At 36.0% G+C, this 22,826-nt stretch overlaps 7 protein-coding genes across 10 annotated transcripts; 4 read left to right on the top strand and 3 right to left on the bottom strand.

Moving 5' to 3' along the window:
* The first annotated feature begins 585 nt into the window (after positions 1–585).
* On the top strand, positions 586–2,239 carry LOC18028780 (protein SPEAR3). Of its 3 annotated transcripts, none has more exons than XM_006412842.2 (5): positions 586–908; positions 1,238–1,327; positions 1,678–1,751; positions 1,907–1,982; positions 2,147–2,239. In XM_006412842.2, the coding sequence occupies exons 1-5, from the start codon at positions 696–698 to the stop codon at positions 2,237–2,239; spliced, it is 546 nt and encodes a 181-aa protein (XP_006412905.1). In that variant the 5' UTR covers positions 586–695. The 3 variants fall into 3 exon arrangements, with proteins under 3 accessions (XP_006412905.1, XP_024005420.1, XP_024005421.1); XM_024149652.1 differs by having other exon boundaries at positions 1,238–1,338; positions 1,689–1,713; positions 1,899–1,982; XM_024149653.1 differs by lacking the exon at positions 1,238–1,327 and having other exon boundaries at positions 1,678–1,713; positions 1,899–1,982.
* A 1,581-nt stretch (positions 2,240–3,820) lies between these two features.
* LOC18028779 (probable xyloglucan endotransglucosylase/hydrolase protein 26) lies at positions 3,821–5,415 on the top strand. Its single transcript, XM_006412840.2, has 4 exons — positions 3,821–4,049; positions 4,149–4,249; positions 4,353–4,546; positions 5,004–5,415. The coding sequence occupies exons 1-4, from the start codon at positions 3,881–3,883 to the stop codon at positions 5,413–5,415; spliced, it is 876 nt and encodes a 291-aa protein (XP_006412903.1). The 5' UTR covers positions 3,821–3,880.
* A 627-nt stretch (positions 5,416–6,042) lies between these two features.
* On the top strand, positions 6,043–9,210 carry LOC18028778 (casein kinase 1-like protein 3). 2 transcript variants are annotated; one of them, XR_002896929.1, is made up of 14 exons: positions 6,043–6,186; positions 6,269–6,309; positions 6,523–6,592; positions 6,779–6,927; positions 7,006–7,101; positions 7,182–7,252; positions 7,370–7,431; positions 7,510–7,573; positions 7,656–7,740; positions 7,825–7,951; positions 8,052–8,126; positions 8,310–8,367; positions 8,561–8,697; positions 8,824–8,934. XR_002896929.1 is itself a non-coding variant. In XM_024149884.1 (14 exons), exons 1-14 carry the CDS (start codon positions 6,111–6,113, stop codon positions 8,938–8,940), a joined length of 1,230 nt encoding a protein of 409 aa, XP_024005652.1. In that variant the 5' UTR covers positions 6,043–6,110; the 3' UTR covers positions 8,941–9,210. The 2 variants fall into 2 exon arrangements, 1 of the variants encoding a protein (XP_024005652.1); XM_024149884.1 differs by having other exon boundaries at positions 7,825–7,954; positions 8,053–8,126; positions 8,824–9,210.
* Positions 9,211–9,226: 16 nt separating this feature from the next.
* Positions 9,227–12,495, top strand: LOC18028777 (casein kinase 1-like protein 3). Its single transcript, XM_006412838.2, has 14 exons — positions 9,227–9,380; positions 9,472–9,512; positions 9,761–9,830; positions 10,009–10,157; positions 10,261–10,356; positions 10,428–10,498; positions 10,615–10,676; positions 10,754–10,817; positions 10,900–10,984; positions 11,072–11,198; positions 11,288–11,364; positions 11,499–11,556; positions 11,638–11,774; positions 11,984–12,495. Exons 1-14 carry the CDS (start codon positions 9,305–9,307, stop codon positions 12,137–12,139), a joined length of 1,269 nt encoding a protein of 422 aa, XP_006412901.1. The 5' UTR covers positions 9,227–9,304; the 3' UTR covers positions 12,140–12,495.
* Positions 12,496–14,843: 2,348 nt separating this feature from the next.
* LOC18028776 (E3 ubiquitin-protein ligase ATL42) lies at positions 14,844–16,154 on the bottom strand. The gene has a single exon (XM_006412836.2). It carries the CDS (start codon positions 16,152–16,154, stop codon positions 14,844–14,846), a length of 1,311 nt encoding a protein of 436 aa, XP_006412899.1.
* A 1,039-nt stretch (positions 16,155–17,193) lies between these two features.
* Positions 17,194–19,708, bottom strand: LOC18028775 (AFP homolog 2). Its single transcript, XM_006412835.2, has 4 exons — positions 19,549–19,708; positions 18,970–19,044; positions 17,883–18,855; positions 17,194–17,800 (listed from the first exon to the last, which is right to left on the bottom strand). Exons 3-4 carry the CDS (start codon positions 18,778–18,780, stop codon positions 17,406–17,408), a joined length of 1,293 nt encoding a protein of 430 aa, XP_006412898.1. The 5' UTR covers positions 18,781–18,855; positions 18,970–19,044; positions 19,549–19,708; the 3' UTR covers positions 17,194–17,405.
* A 392-nt stretch (positions 19,709–20,100) lies between these two features.
* On the bottom strand, positions 20,101–22,256 carry LOC18028774 (UPF0725 protein At4g28920). The gene is given in 6 exon segments (XM_024149828.1): positions 20,101–20,587; positions 20,681–20,773; positions 20,877–21,025; positions 21,121–21,316; positions 21,418–21,549; positions 21,718–22,256. Coding segments are annotated over 6 exon segments (966 nt in total). The 5' UTR covers positions 21,868–22,256; the 3' UTR covers positions 20,101–20,341.
* Between the last annotated feature and the right edge of the window lie 570 nt (positions 22,257–22,826).

The following is a 22,826-nucleotide window of genomic DNA, read 5'->3' as shown; positions in this document are numbered from 1 at the left end:
TGTAATTTTTCTCAAAACCCCGCAGTTTACAAAATTATCAAAAAATGCATTAGTTTATCCTAAAGAGTATCTGAAAATACTATATTAACCCGTTATAAGCTATTCATTTATGTAATCATGTGGGTCAATATATATGAGAATAATATTGTGATAAGCTTCGATCTATATGTGCCTATTTAAATGTTTAAATGGTGAGTAATTAATTCGAACAGCATTTTAGTCTTTTGTGTTGGAAGTCATCCAAAACCGAGGACCCAAAAAATTAGAAAAAGAAAAATGATGATGATCAATCATGATTAAAATATTGCACAATCATTGTTATTTATAAAATGTTTTTCTTCTTGCCAGAATTAATTGTGGAATCAAAATAAGGGCATAAAATCTATGTAATATATATATATATATACATATGTTTGTACGTACGTATGTGTGAGAGATGTATCTAATAAAATCTGGACACAATCTGATCCAGCAATGCAGTAGTTACTGGTCTTAAAAACAAAACATAAAAAAGATTTTTGTTCCAAAAATAAAATAAAAAATCTTATAAAGGAGAGATCACCATTACAGATCTCTCAGATTCCTCAGCTCAAAGCTAACCAACCAACCCCACACATAAACGTATCGTTAGGATTTTCTCTCTCTAGCAAGACTTTCTCTCTCTCTAGTTCTAGATTATAATTTGTTAACAAGAAATGGGTAGTAGTTTCTTTGGGAGACCAAAAATGGGTGGATCTTCGTCACCAACATCATCTTCTTCTTCTCCGGCAAAGAGAGGGAAAAACAAGAACGGTTCTGATAAGCCTAAGCAGCCGCAGAGAGGTCTTGGCGTCGCGCAGTTAGAGAAGATTAGATTACACAGTGAATTTAACTGCAACAGTTTCAATACTTACACTTCTTATCATCAGGTACAAAATTTTACACACATACGTATACAGATCCGTGAAGAAGTAGTTTGGTAGCACTGGTCTTTTTTGAACACTTTTGAGAATTTTATCAAGGGAATTTTTGACCGGGACACAAAAGATGATTTTGATTGGATTACGCTTTTGATCATGATAGCTAATCGTATGAAATCAGTAAAGCATATTCGCATTTACAGCATAATAAACTCATGATCTTACGTAAGATCTAGATCGAATTTTAATTTGGAATGATATAAATTTAGATACAGATTCGTCATGTGTTTGCTTCATATTATTGATCAATATGGACTATATGAATGCTGATAATGTAGGAGGATGTGAGGATGCAAGGAGGATATCCATCCATGCCATCTTCATCATCACCATCATCCGATCATTATGGCTTTCATCCAAACATGATGGTAAATATTATGTATGCCACATTCAATGTTGTGTATATATGTGTATATATATTATGACTAATAGTATCAATGTTTTCACAAAGTAATGTTGCACATCACATAATTGCTCTTAAATGTATATCTTCTTAGATTTAGAAGAAATTTTAATCAGATATTGATTTGAGTTCGAAATCATTTTAATTTCAAATATCTTATTTTAATATGCAAAACCTTCTGGTTACTAATCGTAATTTATAGTCGTGACAAGAAAACAAATGGAATAAAATCCATTTAATTAAAGTCAATGTAAATAATAATTATAATAATAATGTTTTCACTACTTTCTCATAATTCTCTTTGTGATCTCACAGATAAATACAAGTAGTGATCAATACGAGAGAACAACCATAAGATACGGAGATTCTCAGCCTCACATAGCACCAAGGTCCGTAAACATTGTCATAGATCATATATAAAATTTTATTTATTATATATATTTATGCTGTTCAAATATATAAAAGTTATGTTGTTTATATCGTGTTTAGATGACTGTGATATAAAAATAATGTAAAGCTAATAATTTTTACAACACATGTACAGTTGGAACCCGAGCTACGGTATCTTGGAGAGCCAACATTTTGGGGAACCAAACATAACCAGACACTTCTTATATGAGGTTGGTACTTTATATATAAACCCATACCTATATATATAATTATGTGTCAAGAGATTGAATGATTAGTAGATAAGATTTGACATGATCATTTGTGTTAATTGTCTCAAAATTGTATCTTATAATGTTTAAGGATCTCTCTGAATGATTTTTCCCCATCAATATAGGATCCGAGAAATAAATCGTTGGGATCAGGTATTCAGAACTTCGAAACGAGTGACGCAACTGAGCCAGATTTGGAGTTGAGATTGTCACTTTGATATGAAGTCACATTATTGAAAGGAGACCATGGATTTCTTTTACATTCAAAGAAAATTAGGGGAAACAAATAATATATAGCTAGGTAAGGGTTTGATTTGATTTTGGGTATCGGATTTGATATCAAGAAATGTTTTTCTTTTCCTTTTGTCTTAAAGAGCATGCTTGTAAATCTACATGATTTTATATAAATCAAAGCAGTCATAAAGTCATCACCGTATATTCTTAAGCCATGCAAATGCAGTAGAAGGAATTTTGAATAAAAAGATAGATCATGAGCTGATGAGCGAGGGTAAGACTAATCTGCAGGAGGGTAACGGCTAAGTATATCGTATTTGGTAGATGTTCGAATAAATCAAGAATATATAAAAAACTATATTCGTAAAATTATCAGTGACAGTGAGTATACGTCTATCAGTATATATCCTAATCAAGAAAACAAAATCTAGGTATAAAGTAATTTCGGATCAATTTAAATGTTATTCCTACTTTCTTATGATTATATGTTGTGAGAAGAGCCAACAATGGTACGACATAAAAAAAAAGATGTTGACCGATTGCTTTTCTGATTAAGATTAAAATTAATATGTAAGAAACTAATTAAGAACCTATATTTTAATTGGTTGGCGTCTTCGGTCTAATGTGTATAAAATAAATATAAAGCGACGATGCAATAATTTGGACTGATGGTGACTGGTGGCATTGAATAAATAATAACAAGAAATGAAAAAAGGAAACTAAAAGTTTTGAATATATATCTAATTATGATTTCGGAACAAGACTAACAAAAACGCGATCAACATTATCTTTTACTCATTATGAAACTTTTTCTCGTACAATATTTGTCTATTAACCATTGATCGAGATTTATTCTGAATATAATAACATTACAATACTGTTCCAACACCCACCGAAAGTTATTCTTGACTGATCACTAGATTTGATTATTTATATCATAAAAACCCTGAAAACACGTTTTAATGATGTCTTAAACTTTGAGACCTTTATGAGTTTGATTACTCTTAAGTCTAAACCAATGCTATAATAAAAGTTAAGAGAATACACATACGGAACCAATGCTATAATTAAATACAGAACCAAAGCAATAAGAAAAGACAAACCAATGCTGTAAACAAAAAGTATATCGAAAATCCTATGAAACGAGGCAACAAATCTTGAGCTCCGATCATACATGATTGAAAGAACAAAAAATTATAGATATAGTTCATCGACACTATTAGTGTAGTCTCCCGCACGTTTATTCATCGGTGCTATCACAGCCGCGTGAGCTAACAACGTCCAAGTTCACATTTTTATTTTAATTTTTTTATAATATTGATCAAAATCTACATAGTGGTCATTAAAATTTAAGGGAAAAATGCAAATTCAGAGTACCTTTTTAGTCTATCATTTTCTTTATATAGAAGAGTTGATTATTTTAATCGTTGAGTTGTCTAATTCATGTATACATAGTTCATTCGCTGCACGTCAGAAATATTAATTATACTTATTCGAGTACGTCAAAATTAATTTCAAAATATTTAGAAGTTATATATAAGTAAAGCCTTCCCTCACAAACAGATGGTACGTGATCGAATAGAAACACAATCCAAAACGTTTCAAACACCAACCAAATTTGTAAAATGGCCCATCTCCGAGCGCAAACGCTATTCGTTCTGGTGGTCGGGTTAGCGATTTTAGATCGCACATTTGTGGTGGCAAACTTCGACAAGAATATGATTATTACATGGGGTAAGCATCATATTGGTATGAATGGTGGCAACCTTCGACTTGTCCTAGACAAATCTGCAGGTATTGTAATATTATAACACCTTAACTTCAAAACCAATCAATATATATAAATCTATAATTTATGAGAAAATTGATAAATAAACATGCATTTTATCCCAGGATCTGCTATTCGATCAAAGGTGGCTCATTTGTTCGGAAGTGTAGAAATGCTTATCAAACTTGTGCCAGGAAATTCTGCTGGAACCGTCGCAGCATATTACGTAAATTTTTATCTTTAACATAACAGAATAAGGCATTTTATATTTTTTGATTATGTTTAGTACTTTTTGTGATTTTGATGATGGATAATCTTTCTTTGGCTAGTTATCGTCTACGGGAAGTGCACACGATGAGATAGACTTCGAGTTCCTAGGGAATGCGACTGGTCAGCCTTACACGATCCACACCAACATATTTGCTCAAGGGAAAGGAAACCGTGAGGAACAATTCCGACCATGGTTCAACCCGACCAATGGTTTCCACAACTATACCATTCATTGGAATCCGTCTGAAGTTGTGTAAGTAATATGATTAGGGTCGTCTCTTAAGTTTAAACAAACGCTAAACAAAGCTAAGAAATGTTCCCTATCAATGAAGTACCTCATAAAAAGCATAACTAAGGTTTTAAAGAGACAAAAAAATAGATTGGTTTAATTTAAAAAAACATTATAGTACACACTTCTTGGGAAATTTTGTTTTCTTTTCAAGAACTTTTATGAACGTTAAAAACCAAACACTCTTAAGAATCCCAAACTGCTGCATGTTATGTTTTAGTATAATCTCAATGAGTTTATATTTTTTCTATATAAATATGCATACATGGTTAAAGAACGCTATAGATGTAGACCAAAGATTTATCCTCACGTACAACCTATAAAATCATTGTGAATATTTCACATATTCTCAAGACATAACAATCTAAAATGTTAACTTATTTGTTTGTTGCCACACAATAAACATGTGGTGGTCTTATAGGTGGTTCGTGGATGGAACTCCGATCAGAGTGTTTAGAAACTACGAGAAAGAAGGAATCGCATACCCGAACAAGCAAGGTATGAAAGTGTTCGCGAGTCTATGGAACGCAGACGACTGGGCGACACAAGGAGGTCGAGTGAAGACAAACTGGACACAAGCACCGTTTGTCGCCGAGGGTCGTAGGTACAAGGCACGAGCTTGCTTGTGGCAGGGACCGGTCAGCATCAAGCAATGCGCAGATCCAACCATAAAGTCTAATTGGTGGACTTCACCATCGTTTAGCCAGCTAACTCGTTCGCAACTAGCAAGGATGCAAAAGATACGAGCTGGTTTCATGATCTATGATTACTGCAAAGACACTAACAGGTTTAAAGGTGTTATGCCTTCTGAATGCTCAAAGAGGCAATTCTAATTAAAGTTTTTTTTTTTTGGGTACTCATTCCTTTTTCTGATTTCGATCGTAATTTGTTTCTCTTTGTGGGAAATATTGTGTATTTGATTCATCTATTATTTTTCAATAATTATCGTAAACAAAGAGAAGATTTCTCTTTTACTGTTAAACTTTAATGTAAAAGTTAAAACCCTCATAATACAGGAGACTAAATCTCCAAATCTAACGCATATACTTTTACATTTTGAGAGAAGTATCGTTATCATAGAAAAACTTCTGTAACAACGTATAATTTTACATAGATATTTTAAATTTATCTCTTTCAATTAGAAATTTTCTTATAATTTTTTGTTATGTCAAAACTTTTTTTTATAATTTTCAAAAATTAGAAATTGTAATATTTAAAATAGTTTAGATTTTTGATAATTTGCATTTTAATATCGAACTACATACACTAGTTTTGTTTATATAATACTTAAATTTATTATTTTATCTTTTTCTTGTTGAGCTTAAAATAAAATTACTATATATGTAGATATTACATTGCGTTGACTAAAGAGCAAATCATGACAATAATAGGTGTGTCCACGTCACCCAAAGACAAACCTCGTGTCTCGTCTATTCGCAAAATTCAATTGTCGAAGAAATTCAAAGCCCTAAATCTCCTCTATCTCTGTGCATGAATTGATCCAGATTCGGCTTTGATCGGAGCTTCCATGGAACGAACTATCGGCGGCAAGTACAAGCTCGGACGGAAGATCGGCGGTGGCTCTTTCGGAGAGATTTTCCTGGGTCTGTGTTATTGTTTCTCGATTTTTTTTTTTCTTTGGTTTCAAATTGATGCATATTGACATTCCCTTTTTTTTTTTGGCAGCTACACATGTTGATACATTCGAGATCGTTGCTGTTAAAATCGTAAGTTTCAGTTCATCAGCTATTCTGGGGATTTGATTTAAATATGTTCTGTTTTAATTCTTAATCAAGTTATTTGGCTCGTGTTTGACTCTGAATTGACATTCTCTGAATTGATTAAACTCTAATATTGATCATTCGGGCAAGCTTTAAGCTCCTTAAAATGGTACTCCTTAGCTAACAACTATTCTTGATTCGATCATTTTTGTTTTGCAGGAGAACAGTAAAACGAAGCATCCCCAACTTCTCTATGAAGCCAAGCTTTACAGAATTCTTGAAGGAGGAAGTATGCTTCTCATTCTCTTATCTTTCTTTTTCTCATTCCATTATTGTTGGTTGCATTGGTCATTAGACGGATTATCCACTTCTTCATGCAATTCATATCTAAAATGTTTTGTTCATAAGATGCATTAGTGAGTGAGATCAATCATGTCGAAGCTAATTTTTTGGGTTATGTTTTTGCGGTTTGCAGGTGGAATTCCGCGCATAAGATGGTTTGGAGTGGATGGAACAGAGAATGCTTTAGTGATGGATTTGCTAGGTCCAAGTCTCGAAGATCTATTTGTGTATTGTGGGAGGAAATTCTCACTAAAGACAGTTTTGATGTTGGCTGATCAGATGGTATGAGTCTTGTTCTTTATGCTATTTACATACTAAGCTGTTCTCTTGAGTGATGCATTGAACATTCTACTGTTACAGCTAACGAGAATAGAATATGTACACTCAAAAGGATATCTGCATAGAGACATAAAACCTGATAACTTCCTCATGGGCTTAGGCCGGAAAGCGAATCAGGTATGTTCCTGCAATTTCTCTTCTCCATCAGATTTTGTTTTTTGAAAAAGGATTGACATATGATAAGTTTCAGTTATCAGGTTTATGTAATTGATTTTGGACTCGCCAAAAGATATCGTGATGCCAACACCAACCGCCACATCCCTTACAGGTATATTTGTGAGTTGCATGGTCCATATATCGTTTCTACCTTGTGTTCTGTTATCTATCTTTATGAGTTTTTAAGGTCACACTATACAACTTAGTGACTTTATTTGGCTATATTCAGGGAAAAAAAGTATTTAACAGGAACTGCACGGTATGCAAGTTGCAATACACATCTTGGAATTGGTAAGGAGTTGTGTCATTTTTTCTCCTTTATGTGAAGTAGATCATCGTTGCTCATACATTTTGGTCTCTCTTACACAGAGCAGAGTCGACGGGATGACCTAGAATCTCTTGGATATGTGCTTCTGTATTTCCTAAGAGGAAGGTGTGTTGGCTTTTTGTAGAGGTTTACAACCTTTTTCTTGCTTTATACATTATGTCCTATTTTCCTGAACCTCTTTTTCTAGTCTTCCATGGCAGGGCCTTAAAGCTGTTGACAAGAAGCAAAAATATGACAGAATTTGTGAGAGGAAGATATCAACTCCGATTGAGGTCTCTTTCCCTCTAGTGTGCGTTGGAATTTTGCAATTTTTTTTTTAATCCTCAGACTAAATACCCAGATCCCGTTCTTTGCAGGTTCTTTGCAAAAATCACCCTGTGGAGTTTGGTTCCTATTTTCATTACTGCCACACACTGACATTTGATCAGCGCCCTGATTATGGATTCTTGAAGCGGCTTTTTCGTGATTTATTCTCACGGGAAGGTACTTGAAAAAAGAAAAACATCTCTCTATCATCTTTATGATTTCCTCACCTGATAGGACATCATCAATTACTTACCTCCCTCTGTTTTCTTCTTTGCAGGATGAGTTCGACTATATATTTGACTGGACTATAATAAAGGACCAGCAAGCACAGAAAACTAGAAATCAGTCTCAGGTATAGAGTGTATCATCAGCATTTGTTCTAGTTTCTTATATGTATGCATCATCATAGAGAAAGTTCCTTAACGATAGGCTTTACTTGGCTTTGCTGGTTTTACCTTTTGTATTACTTTTGGTGGTAAATGTAGATACGCATGTTTTCCTAACAAAAACAGGTAAATTGTCTTGTATACTGCAGGCTGTTCCTGGGTCTAGCAATGCTCGTGCAAATCCAATGGACACAGGCAATCGTGGAGGTCAGCTCTAGTTAACGATTTTGATTGTGTCACTTGCTGGTTAATACTAACATAGTATTTCGGGTGATGATGTGTTCTTTTCTCCACTTCCATACTTGAACTCGAACCAAGACTGAAATAAAGTCTGCCTGGCATAGATTGTTTTGCTGACTTAGTTTCTCTGTTGTGTTGATGCTAACTCTCTGTTTTGCAGGAGGACCAAATATTTCTTATGAAGCCGAGGTCTCTGAGCGTGTCAGATCGGCTAATGCCATTGGTCCAAGCCCACAGATAAATAAGAATACTGCTACAGGGAGGACTCTGGGTTTTGATCACCCCCACCAAAATAATGTATGTACTCACTCATGCCTTTACTTCTTCCAAATAACTGTCTTAAGTGTCTTGTCTTAGCATTTCACTGTGTTGGTTACAGAGTTCTTCATGGTTGTCTCACAAAAGATTTAACCTCGTTTGCAGATGATGAACATGCCATCCACTTCATTATCTCCTGCGGCAATCCCCAAAACCTCAAATTCTGGGAATGGGAACAGAACCGGTTGCTGGACTTCATCGTTCATGTCTCCGAGGAAATGATGCCCAAAAAAATATCTTGCGTAATTAATTTTTTTTATTTTTGGTGTGTAATTTGATTGTTTTTATTACTTGATTTATGAAATTAAACATGAATAATTTTTTTTCTATACAAATGCTAGAAAAGCCCTCGTGATTCATCTGTTCAACAGAAAAGATTGTTGGACCCATAATGGTGCAATGGTTTGGTGTACCATTTTTTTTTTTAATATACGATCACTATGGCTCCGGGTCCATGGCAAAGATGTAAATTAAAATAAAATAATAATATATTAATATACTACATCTGATTGCAAATTTTCAACCCTAAATCCTTATCTTTATCATCTATGCGCATGATCCAGATTCGGTTTTGATCGGAGCTGCCATGGAACGCATCATCGGCGGCAAGTACAAGCTCGGACGGAAGATCGGCGGTGGTTCTTTCGGAGAGATTTTCCTGGGTTCGTCTTCTCCTCCTAATAATCCTATTGTCCCTCGTCCTTTCCTCTTTGCTTTTATGATTTTTACGCCTCGTGTTTGTTTTCTTCGCAGCCACACACGTCGATTCTTTCGAGATCGTAGCGGTTAAGATCGTAAGTTTCAGCTCCTTGGTTATTATACAAATCCATTATCTGGGGATTTGATTTGGATCTCTCCTGTTTTTAGTCTTTTAATCATCTTTCTGGGTTCGTCTGAGTCTTCAATTAATGCTATCTGAATTGATTTTCTCCCAATTGATTAAACTCTAAATTGACTAGTTGGAAAAGCTTTTTTTAGCTGAGATATGTTCTTCGTCGAGCTGACAATTGTAATTAACCCGATCTTTTTTATTGTATTGCAGGAGAACAGTAAAACGAAGCATCCCCAACTTCTCTATGAAGCCAAGCTTTACAGAATTCTTGAAGGAGGAAGTATGCTTCTCATTCTCTATCTTTGTTTCTCATTCCATAATCGTTGGTTGCATTGGACATTGGATGGATTATCCACTTCTTTATCGATAAAAGGCTTTAGTGAGACCGATCATTTCGAAGAGTTAGATGATTACATCGTCTAAACTAATTTTTTGGGCTACGTGTTTGTGGTTTGCAGGTGGAATTCCGCGCATAAGATGGTTTGGAGTGGACGGAACAGAAAATGCTTTAGTGATGGATTTGCTAGGGCCAAGTCTCGAAGATCTGTTCGTGTATTGTGGGAGGAAATTCTCACCAAAGACGGTTTTGCTGCTGGCTGATCAGATGGTATGGATTTCCCAGGGTCAAGTCTTGTTCTTTATGCTATTTACATACTAAGCTGTTCTCTTGACGGCTACATTGATCATCTAATAATATTCTACTGTTACAGCTAACGAGGATAGAATATGTACACTCCAAAGGATATCTGCATAGAGATATAAAACCTGATAATTTCCTCATGGGCCTAGGTCGGAAAGCGAATCAGGTAACTTTCTGAAATTTCTTGTCTGCATCAAATGATAAGGGATGGTATCATTGATCAGTTTCAGTTATCAGGTCTATCTAATTGACTTTGGACTTGCCAAAAGATATCGTGATGCCAACACCAACCGCCACATCCCTTACAGGTATTTGTGGCCATGGTTCATAGATTGTTTCTACCTTGTGTTCGCTCTGCAGATGATAAAGTTTTAAGTTTAAGGTCACTTTATACAACTTATGGCCTTTACTTGACTATATTCAGGGAAAACAAAAATTTAACAGGGACTGCACGCTATGCAAGTTGCAACACACATCTTGGAATTGGTAAGGATTGCTGCCATTTATTCTCCTTATGTATAGTAGATCGTTTACGCTCATAAATTTTGGTTTCTCTTTCACAGAGCAAAGTCGACGGGATGACCTAGAATCACTTGGATATGTGCTTCTGTATTTCCTAAGAGGAAGGTGTGTTGTCTTTTTTAGAGGTTTACAACCTTTTTTCTTGCTTTATACATTGTGTCCTATTTTCATGAACCTCTTTTTCTAGTCTTCCATGGCAGGGTCTCAAGGCTGTTGACAAGAAGCAAAAATATGACAAAATTTGTGAGAAGAAGATATCAACTCCGATTGAGGTCTCTTTCCCTCTAGTGTGTGCGACGGATTTTTTTTGTTGTTGTTAATCCTCATTCGACTTAGTATCCATATCCCATCCATTGCAGGTTCTATGCAAAAATCACCCTGTGGAGTTTGCTTCCTATTTTCATTACTGCCACACACTGACGTTTGATCAGCGCCCTGATTATGGATTCTTGAAGCGGCTTTTTCGTGATTTGTTTTCGCGGGAAGGTACTTGAAGAAACACTATATATCTTCTTTATAGGCATTCACCAGCATAAGTTACAGACCTCCATCAACTAATGTTTTCCTCTGTGCAGGATATGAGTTCGACTATATATTTGACTGGACTATAATAAAGTATCAACAAGCACAGAAAACTAGAAATCAGTCTCAGGTATGGTTTATTAATCTAGTATAGAAAACGAGAAATCAGTCTTCAGTTTAGGAAATGGTTCCTTAACGATAAGGTTTGCTCCTGTGCCACATTTCGTTTTACTTTCTAACAAAAATATGTTCTTTGTACTGCAGGCAGTTCCTGGGTCTAGCAATGCTCGTGCAATGCCAGTGGACACAAGCAATCATCGGGGTCAGCTCCAGTTAATCGCTTGATTTGTTTCTTGTAGCAATTGTTTCAAAATCTCTGTTTTATTGATGCTCTGTTTTGCAGGAGGACCAAATATTTCTTATGAAGCCGAGGCCTCTGAGCGCGTCAGATCGGGTAATGCCATTGGTCCAAGCCCACAGATCAATAATAATACTGCTACAGGGAGGACACTGGGTTTTGATCACCCCGGCCACAAGAATGTACGTATTCATAAAGTTACCTTTTCCAAAGAACTATTGTTTTCTGCAACTCGCGGCTTGTGTTAGCTTGTCATGCCTGCAATTGTGTTGCGTCAGAACAATAGCTTTAGCACGTTTTGCATCGTCAATTTTCATGAACCATTGAATTATTCAAGCATGATACTGATTCTCATAATGACCCCTTATTTTTGATGAAAACCGCATTGCAGATGATGAACATGCCATCCACTTCACTATCTCCTGCGGGTACCTCAAAAAGAAATGATGGAAAGTCAGGTTTCCCTCCCGAAACCTCAAATTCTGGGTATGGGATTGGGAATAGACCCGGCGGCTGGACTTCGTCATTCATGTCTCCAGATAAATGATGCAAAGAAAATGTAGTTGAAATGGTGAGCTAGATTGTGCGCTATTAATGTGAGTCATGCCCTTTGGGAGGTGTTAGTGACACCAAGTTCTGATTTCTGCTGTAGTTGCAGAGGGAAAAAATGCAATGGTTCTATGTAAATTCTGCCAGATGTGTGTGTGCCCTCGAAGGCGTTCGTTGAAGCTGTAAAGGATGGAGTTTTTCCATGAAAGCATTTGTGTTACACACACAAGGCATGAAGTACTGTATGTTTGCTTTTACATTCAAGATTTTTCCCCAACTTTTTGTATAATTATTACACCGGATGTATAATCTTGTTATGTGATCCATCTATATATATCATTTCTTAGCTACTCACTCTGTGTAAGTTTCCCAAATAGGCATAACCTTGTGCTGCTGCTTGAATATATGTTAATGGATAGTAACATTCTTTGCAGATATCCAGAGCCAATCTTGACCTTGGAGATGTTCTTCAAAAGGCTTACGAGAGCGCACACTTTTCTATTCTTCTTTTGTTTCCCATAGGTTTCTGAGGAAAGATGTTGAGAGACAACATGGGATTGAAGAACCACAGAGCTAAGGACTGAGCCGTTTAACTGGAAAAGAACAAATACTAGAGAGCTCCTGAAGCCAGTCTAAAGTTCGAATCTTGTATCCGACAACTTCAATGGAAACAATATCTTTAGCGCATAAGAGAGGATCCCAACTGTGTAACGAAAAAAGTACTTTTGTTGTATGTTTCGTTCATGATGATTTGATTTTTATGAAACCAACTTTAAAAAAATTTGTAAAGTATTTACTATATGAACCAATTTCATGATGATTTGATTGCTATGAAACTCTTTCAAAATATATTCTTTGAACAAATATTTATACTTTTTGTATACATATGCTTAATCTAGACCGAACCACAAAAAATATTAAAACATAACTGAATTTACATGAACAATGTACATTAAGTCATTAGCAATGTACATTAAGTCATTAACCTAGTTGAATCAAGCTATACATTCTAAGTTACTTTTTTAGATGTTTATTTTTTAGATTTAAAAATCGAAAAACCTAGATTACACACTTCTACAAAAGAGAGGGGTAAAACTCTATTTTCCTAAATCCGAAGAATGGGTCCATATTCGACCTAATACAATTATAATATATAGAAATACGATTATATTTTATTATTTCGAAAGGTTCAATTGAATAATATATACAAAATTAATTGCATGTCCATTCATAATCGGCGTAAAATGGACCACATGATATGATGCAATGACTTCCTTTTTACATAACAGCAATCTTTGGCCTCATTTACCTATTTCGTATATATGCTCTTTGAATTGTTTCCATCTATATAATGTTCTCAAATCTCTTTTTTAATAATAAAAATAAAAAACGAGAATAGTCTCAATCATAATCAAAAATGTTTTACAAAAGTTATGGATAAATGAATTCCGTCAAAGGAATTTCAGATTAATTAGTCTTGAATTTTATAACGACCATATAAATATTTCGGTAGTCCAAGACTGAAGAGTATACATGTTTTTTTTTCTAATAAAGTTCAAGAGTGTGCTAAGGAACAAGCATGAAATAATAGACTAAATGAAATGTTTTGCAATATGCATCTACACATTGCAAACCCACTTGGCCAACATATATGTTCATGATTCTCAATGTCGAAATGAGATAACCACGTAATTATGTTGAATATACATATACCCCTATTATTTTATAAGATTTTAGATGAAATATCACATCATACAACATTAAAAAGGTTCCCGGATGGTGCTGCACTCAAGGCATCCCAGGTTCTTTGTGTCCCTCGTTACAATAGTTTAAACTTAAAAAGATATTAAAGTGAAAAGAAAAGGTTTTTCATTTATTATAAGGACTTTTAGATAGCATATTATGTGCATATATATGCAGGAAGAAATATACGTCTATTTTAAGTTTAGTGGCATATTTATAAAAGACAAAATCAGAGGAGTCAGATTCCTACATCAAATAATTATATATCATATATTGAATGGTGATATAATATTATAATTGGCAACTGGAAAAAGAAATAAGAGCAATTAAAAGGAAAATGCTTAAAAATGGGATTAGGTTTCATATTATTGGAAAGTGACAAACTAATTGCTTATTTATAACCTAGATGCAGGGTTTCTGTGCATTCAGTTTTAATAAAATAACATTATTAGCAGTTAGTTGACCTACTAATATGTATTTTGAAATCAAATACATGAGTTAGTAATGTTAGTCTAAACAGAAGAACACAATTATCAAGAGACAAAACCAAGGGTTTGATTATTTTAAGTTCGTGTTCTTATAAATAGACTTATAAGCAATGTGTGTGTGTATATTAGAGGTTATATCTATTTCTGACGCAGTCGTTGACAAAAAAAAAGTTTATGATGCAGGCCTATAAAATTTAAATCAGCGTGGTTGTTTCTGTAACCAGGCAAGCTGACATGTTCCATTTAATGGAAACAATTATTGTCATATATATTTTCTTTTAGTATAATACTAAAACAAAACTCTGCAGCAATAATTCAGTCAATTAGTATATTATGAGTCAAAACTTTGTTTATATATAAACCCATCTTATACAACAAATCATCTTCTTTTGACCTAACCAACCTGTGTAATTTTAATATAATCGTAACTCTGTAAAAAAATATTGTAATTCTTGAATAAAAAGAAAGAAACTATACATCGAAATGTTGGTGTGTAGTTTTAATTTGATTTCTTTTTTCTCTGTTAGCAAACCACTGAGCTGTTTTTCTAGCGATCGGCAGCCACAAACGCCGTCTTCTCTCCTCCGTCTCATTTCCTTCGTTTTCTAACGCAGACGCAGTCGCTGCGGTTGAACCGCTGCAATCTCCATGAACCGCAATACTGAGTCTAGGAACCGCAGTGATCTCAGAGACCGATCTTCTTCCTGGCTCGATCATAACGCTTCTAGATTTCGAACCAGAGTCTCTGTTTTCCGACAACAACATAGTATTCATCGAAGTCAACTTGTGCTCCAACATTCTCTTCCCATCCATCTCTTCCTTGATCCGCAAGATAACACTTTGATCCTCTTCATCCCCTCTCTTCACTCGATCCATCGACGAGAATCTCTCGGTAGAAATCGAATTAACCATCTCCGAATTCAAAAACATCAAATCCGACGAACTCACGTTGCTCCAACGATTCTTAAACACAACATCCGACACAACGATCCTGTGATTGAACTTACGCATCAGCTTCTTCTCTTCTTTTTCGATCCCGTGTCGATCAAGTAACGGTTTTTCTTTATCACCTAATCTCAGAATCTTACGGAAACTACCTCCGATGCTGAATCTCGACGACCCACCAATTTCCTCTCTCTCTCTTCTTCTTTCCTCTTCCTCCTCTTCTTCTCTCTCGATGTAAAGTTCCAAGCTTGAATCTTCTCTTATCTCAGATTGATTCAAGAACCGGAAACTGTTTCCATAAACAGAGGATTCGTCTTCGATTGAGACTCTGTCTCTGCAGAGAGGACAAGTTGCGTGTTGCTCAAGCCACTGATCGATACATCCGATGTGGAAAGCGTGACGACATTTAGGCAACAATCTTAGAATCTCGACGTTTTCGAATTTAGATAGACAAACAGAACACTCAAGCCCTTGTTTTGATCCTTTCAAAGCGCAGAATCTAAACAGAGGAAGTGACTCGATTGCTGTTTTGTCTAAACCGGAGAATCGATCCTCAGACGAGTTACTTGACCGGTTGAAGAATATTCCTTGTCGGAGCCGGCGATCTTGCCGTCTTCCTTCGACTGTACCTGATCGGAGATCGATGTGGCAACACTTAGCGTAGACGAGAAGGACGAAAGTGAGCATGAACATGATGGCGAGAACTCCGGTGACGACGGCTAAACTCGGCTCGAAATTCTCGACTATGCCGCCGTTTCTGAACGGAGGAGGAGGCTGAGCAGAGACATAGTTATAACTGTGGAAGATCGTAAGAGAGAAGAAAAAAAATTGATACATCGGAACAAGAAGATGAAGATCTTCAATTCGAGAGGAACTTTGTTCTTGCTTCTTGGTTTTCTGCAAATGTTTTTTTTTTTGTTTGAATTATTTTTATTGGAGAAGAAAATGGAGAAAAATGAAATTATGTTGAAGATATGGATCTTTCTTTTATGTAAATATAAATAAATAAATTTACGTCATCTACGTGACAACATTCTTTTATGCTATGGCTTTCTCATTGTCTTCTACTATTCTCTCCATTAACTAAAAAACAAATCACCTTTTGTTGAGCTGTTATTTTCTGACCTCATTTTTATCATATTTACGACTATATAATAATCGGAACTTGTTTGTCATTATAAATAAATAATTACAATTTGCATCCACACATTTGGTTCTTTAGACTGATCTTTTTGATTTGGTTCTCGAAATAGTTATGGTTCGATGACAAATTAAATGGTAATGAACTCAAAATAAATTGTAAATATTTTTACTGCACTAGCCGGAAGTATAATAAGTCAACGACCAGTTGCACATAATTCCGGTAGGAAAAAGAAAAGTCAAAGTTTGCATTTTTCATGATTGAGTGATGGCTTCGATGCAGTATTATTTTAGTCTTTCAATTATTTCACGAAGTAATCTTAAATTTGTTTCTATGAGTAAATTAATTGCTATTTCGGTCTCATGCATGATCAAGCATTTGCGTTGACAACAAAAGAAAAGATTAAGCATTTGTATAATGATACATTGATAGAGAGTTTGATGTATATAATAGAATCACTTTTTTAAAACTAATTAATATATGGACTTTCTTCTTTTCGGTCTGAATCGTATCTTCTCGACTAAATCAAATAGTAAATGAAGTTTTGTTGTTGTTTTATATAGTAGTCACATTTTATTTGACATTTGTTCTTGTGGTTTCGACTAGGCCTCTAGATATTAGGCCAATTTCTTAAAATATTAATCCAAATCGCAGACTAAATAAAGAAAGTGATCAAAATCATTATTTGCTTTCAACCAAAAAAAAAAGGAGCGGACTACAAAACTACTATTACACAAAAGCGAAGAGATATATAGAGTTGAAATGAGGAACAAAATAAGCAGAGAGATTACAACACAGTGGAAAAGCTCGCATTAAAAACTTTGGCTTGAGTTTGATCCGAGCAAGTAAACATAGAAAAAAAAAATGTATGTTCCCAAAAGAAACTCATTACAAACCCTTCCGTTTTGTTTACAAGATTTAACACCTTTTTTCTCCGAGCGACTTTTTCAGGTGTGAGCTGACGCGGCAGTCATTCCAATGGATGCTTCCGGGCTAACATACTCCTCACTTGCATGCCGGACAAACTCCTCCGGCGACATATGTGAGCCATGGCAAGCACATACGATTTTGATCTGGTTTGCGTTGTACCGGTATGTGACACCTGAGATTGTTCGACCATGCGGACCTGAACCAGTGGTTGAGACCCACGGTAGGTTTGGTCGTGCCCCAGATCCTCCAAACTTCACATCCGCCGCCATTCCAGGTTTTATGGCAGAAAAGTCGAAAGACAAAGCGTTACTGTTGTTGTTGTTGTTGTTGTTGTCTCCTGTTGGTCGTTCAGATGCATCCTCAGATGAGGCTTCTTCTGCAACAGGTTGTTTTCCCTCACCTTTCGTGGTAGCTTTTTAAGAGACATAAACAAGTTAACATCTTTGCAAGTAAGGAAGGATCCTACACCGTTTTTAAGGGAAAGGTTTGCTTACACGTGTTTGATGGGCCTCTTCCGGTGAATGGAGGTTGAGAAAAGGCGACAATGCCGCCTGAACCGTCCTTATCCAGCATAGGGAGCTGAACTGGTGAGTATCCGAACATAAGTGGGAGATTCCCAGCGTTAACAGTAGGCTGCATCAGACTTGTAGCTGCTGCGTGTTGTCCAGAGTCTTTTGCCGGTAAAGAGTAAGGTAAACTAGTGACGACATTTTGTGGATGAACTGTGAAAGGTACGGTGTAACTCATGCTGCGGATTGTAGTGAACTCTTCAGCGCCAGATCCGCCATGGCTGTTCTTTCTTTGACCGGCTAAGTTGTTTACAACGTTTGTATCAGTTGTAGGTCGAGTCACGTCGTCCTTTGCGAGGTTTAAAGAAGAAACTCCTCCTACTTCAGATTCCGCTACGTCTTCGTTTTCAGCTGTTGATCCTTCATCTGTGGCGGTTGAAACATGGGAAGCTTTTGTTTTTTTGTCCTGAAGATCAACATGTGACGAGTCCTTGTCTTTCTTCTTTTCATCGTTCATCCCTGGAAACCCAAACTTCCTTTTGTTTCCTGCTTCTTTCCGTGTCTCATCATCCACCCACAAAGGTTTCGTGGAAGCTTCGGCGTCAGTGGCAGGAGCTTTGGATAGGTCATTGAAGAAATTCTGTGGAGGTTGTTGAACCGAATCGCTTCTCTGAGAACCAGAACTCGGCTCAGCTGGTCTTTGAGAAGTAGGATGAAGGAAGTTCTTGAAGTCATCAATCACTTTAGCGCTTCTATCGCCTCCTTCTACCTTGTGGTTCTCCGAGGAGCTTCCACCATTATTGGGGTTGTTACCCTTAGCTTTTCCTGATGATCCTCCACAAGAAAGACCCAAGCTGAGCTCGAGCCCATTATCATCCTCCATTTTTGAAAAAAAATTAGGGTGTTTCAAAGCTGCTCAAAGGATCTGTACAATATCCTCAACAATCTTGTTCATCATCTGAGAATCATGGCACAAAAGGACCCGTTATCCAAAGCTAACAATGAGAATCACAGATGGCTACATAAACATCTGATCTTTATGTCAAAGCTACCAAAACACTCAGAAACATACCTAAGAAACCATTGAAAGAAGAGTGCAGCAATTCCACAGAACCACCTTCTTGCTTTCTACCAGTACGTTAGAGTTCTGTGACAGCAAAACAAAAGACAAAGCCATTTTTACAACTTAAGTTTTGAAACTCCCATTCATCATCATTTCCCTTTTGAAGATCAAAACTAAAAAGGAAACAAACCAAAAAGGAAAGGCCTTTTCGATTCGTTTATGGAAAAAGACACTCACTCTCAGCTAAAAATATTAAATTGCAGAACTAGAAGAAACCAGAGGAGAGACAGAGATCTAGCAACTCTAAACACACTCTACTAACGATTAATAAGAATACAATATGCAGATCTATCAGCTAACGAGCTTCAGAAATACTATCAGAAACCCCAAATTTCCAAACTCTAGAGATCGAAATCATCGATAATTTCATATCTAGATGCGATCAGATGAAACCCAGAACACTAACTACACAGCAGGAGCGCCAAATCAGCTGAAATTAGAGCGATGATTTCGATCACAAAGAAGCTGAAGAAAAGCTATTGCGCTAAAACAAACAAAACAGCCAAAAATCGAAATCAAAGCTGAGACCTGAAACCGGGAAAGAGACGATCAGAAGAAGAAAAAAAACCCTAGCTTCGCGGCGTGGCTCCTGAGGAGTTGCAGCGACTGGGACTCAGGCTAGGACAAGTACGGACCAATTCTTTTTCCATCATAATAATTTTTTTAATTATAATTTTTGGTTACGAGTTTGTCCATGTGAATCTTGTGTATTTTCCTATTTCTTATTTATTCAAGTTCATTTGAATCTTTACATACACATAGACTGTAAGCATGTACTATCATCGTAATAAGAATTTCATTCAATAATTATATTTAGACCGTAGATAAATGTGAATTTCTGAGGATAATGCATGAGTGTAAACTGGGCCCAAATTCTTTAAAATCCAACTATCATGTGGGCTTAAACTAGTCCATAACTATTCACATCTACCAACAGAATTTTCATAATTGCTTCAAGAAGTTTCAAGGAAACACATGTCTGTGCATTTATAAAGATGCAATAAGATGGGCGCCTGAATATTTTTAAATTTCCATTCAAACGAAGAAAAAAAACTTTTTATTAATCTTGTTTTGGTTCCAAAATGCTTGTGAGAAACTATGACATCATAGCAAATAATATAATTACTACTAAAAGCAAGAAATAAGAAGTTTTAAACAAGGGGTCATATGAGAGCTATACATAAGAGCATCATCCATCACATTGTGCTGCTTACTACTAGTGCTACTGTCAGCGATAAACCCCATTGCATCCTGGTGAAAGTTGATTAAGTTAACAAAAATAAACACATAATTGTAGCAGGACTTGAGGAAATATCTCCATTCAGTTGGATTTGTAAGTCAGACGGTCAATTTCTAGACAAATGTGTCTAGGCATCCCATCCATGGTTCTCCTTACAATCGCTTGGTACTCGATAGGGATACCCATCGGGTCACCATTGCCCTTGAAACTCATGTAGAAGATGGCATTGTTCGCCTTCAGCTTCATACGCGGCAACTCCTCTCCACTTTTTTCAGTTTGTATGATTACCTTCTTCATCTCCAGTGGCGGAAATTGCTTCAGTCGATTCTGAAAAACACAAAGTAAAGTTTGATAAGAAAAACACACAAAAATATGTATATTAAATCATAACCAATGAAGCCATTGGAGTAAAGATCATACCTCAGATCCAATCCTCTTCAAGTTAAAAGCAAACTTAGCAAACTCGGCATATAGATGAAGCCAATCATTTTCTTGCAAGTCTGCTTTTTGCTGCTGTGATAAATACAATTCCACAACGTGACATGAATCAGATACCATAACATATATCAAAAAACCAAAGTAAAACCAGATGAAGCAAATTCAAACACAAAAATACCTCGTAAAATTGACCTTTCTCGCCGGCTGCAGCCAGCTTATCATTTGTAATCCAGCTGGGCATTTTACCTTTGTAAAATGCATCTACTGCGTTGTCTTTCCATGCCCTCTCCAAGAAAACAGGAGTAGCCCAAGCGCAGCCAGTAGGAACTGATAACAAGAACTTCCAACGGGTTAAACAAAACAAAAAAAAAGTGTCTAGACTATAGCAAGTTAGAGGACAGCACAATACAAACTCTACTCACCTTTTAGTCTGGAAAGTTCGGTCTATACCATTAGGAATGCCTCTTCCGAAACCATATTTAGGGAAACACAAGTCTGAAAATTGTAAGGAAAATTGTTGGATGTGTCCATGGACTCCAACGTTATGTAATTCAGTGAAACCGCCCCAAGCATCTCAGTATTATTTTTGTTTATAGCAATCAATTTGAGGTTAGTTCCCTATAAGATGTACGTAAAATGTAAATATCAGATGTATAACAAAAGTTTCCATCAATTCAAAACATAAAAGAAAGATTAAATATTGGATTATATTAGATTACCTTCTGAATATTGTAACAGTGAAGTCCCAATCTACCAAGAAGGCCGATGTCGAATGGATAATCATACTTATCTTTGAATACACAGGGAAGCAACCCACCATATGGAAGAGGACAGTAATCAACATCGAAACCCTGTCACAATTGTAGAAGAAGATTGAGCAATAGAAGATGATTGTATTCAAAGATCAGTCAAAGCCAACCACAAAGTCTAAGAGAGCTAATTTATATATATAATCGAACTGAAAAGTAATTAAGATACCAATATTTGAAGATAAAAGAGAAGAGAGATGGAGAGATTACATCGGACTCTAGATATTACCGATAGTATTTCTCCTCGGCGGCAGGATCAACGTAATCGTCATCATGCTCAGGCTCTGGAACAACGGCAGACGAGCGTTTCCGTGGCGGTTCATTGCCATTCCTTCGAACCACGATCTCAGGCTTAAACATTCTCCCCCAATTTTGCCCTAAAACCTAATCTCTGGAAATTACTGAAAAACCGGCTAAAGAGCGATCATACAAAAAGAATTTGTATTAAGAGGGAAAAAAAGGAATTTTTTTCTTATTCAGGAATGGTAAATTGTATTGAAAAAAAAAAGGAATTTTCAGGGAAGTTTTAATTCAATTTTCCATTTTATAAAAAGCCTTTCAGATGAATAAGGCACACTATACTTTGCAATACAATTTGTCTGTATGTACACACATTGGCCTTATCTTTAATTCTTAAGACGCGAGAGAGCAATCTTTGCAATACAATTCGTCTGTATATATGTACACACATTGGCCTCTTGTCTTAAGACGTAAGAGAGAAAGAAAAGAAAGCAGACTTGCTTGCTATCCCAAACCCTGATCTTAAGTTTAATACTAGTATTTCTTTCTTGCTTCATCCTGGATCATCTTAACTTCAAAGACAATCTCTGTATATCCTTGGCACAACATTGATTGCAGAGCACATACGAGGTTCTTGGCCTTCTGTAGCAGGAGAAGCAGAATGTGGCATATATATCGACTCCTCTTCTTGATTGCACCTGATGCAGAGCCCGTCACTTTGACTACGTACCTCTTGTTCTCAACAACCTCTGTGTGATACAGGCACCTACGGAGGAAGCTTTGATAGTCTCCAGTTTCTTTATTTAAGAGATAACTTGCTTTGATTGTTATGATCAACAATTCTGGACCTCTTGCAAATGCATCCACCAACACCCTTATTTAACTGTATTTTCTCTCCATCATCAGTGAATATGCCAACCAATACGGCTCCAAATCATTCATTGCAATGCGGTCAAACGACATTGACATCTTCCTGCCTGATTGAATTCCTCATTAGAGACACATCCTATTGCTTTTTCTTGGACAGATTAGACTACTTGTTCACAAAAAACGGTGATATATTCTGTCTTGAACCAATA

Source organism: Eutrema salsugineum, unplaced genomic scaffold (assembly GCF_000478725.1).
Source record: "Eutrema salsugineum unplaced genomic scaffold, Eutsalg1_0 scaffold_1, whole genome shotgun sequence".
Taxonomy (NCBI): Eukaryota; Viridiplantae; Streptophyta; class Magnoliopsida; order Brassicales; family Brassicaceae; genus Eutrema; species Eutrema salsugineum.
This window is presented reverse-complemented; position numbering and strand designations above follow the sequence as displayed.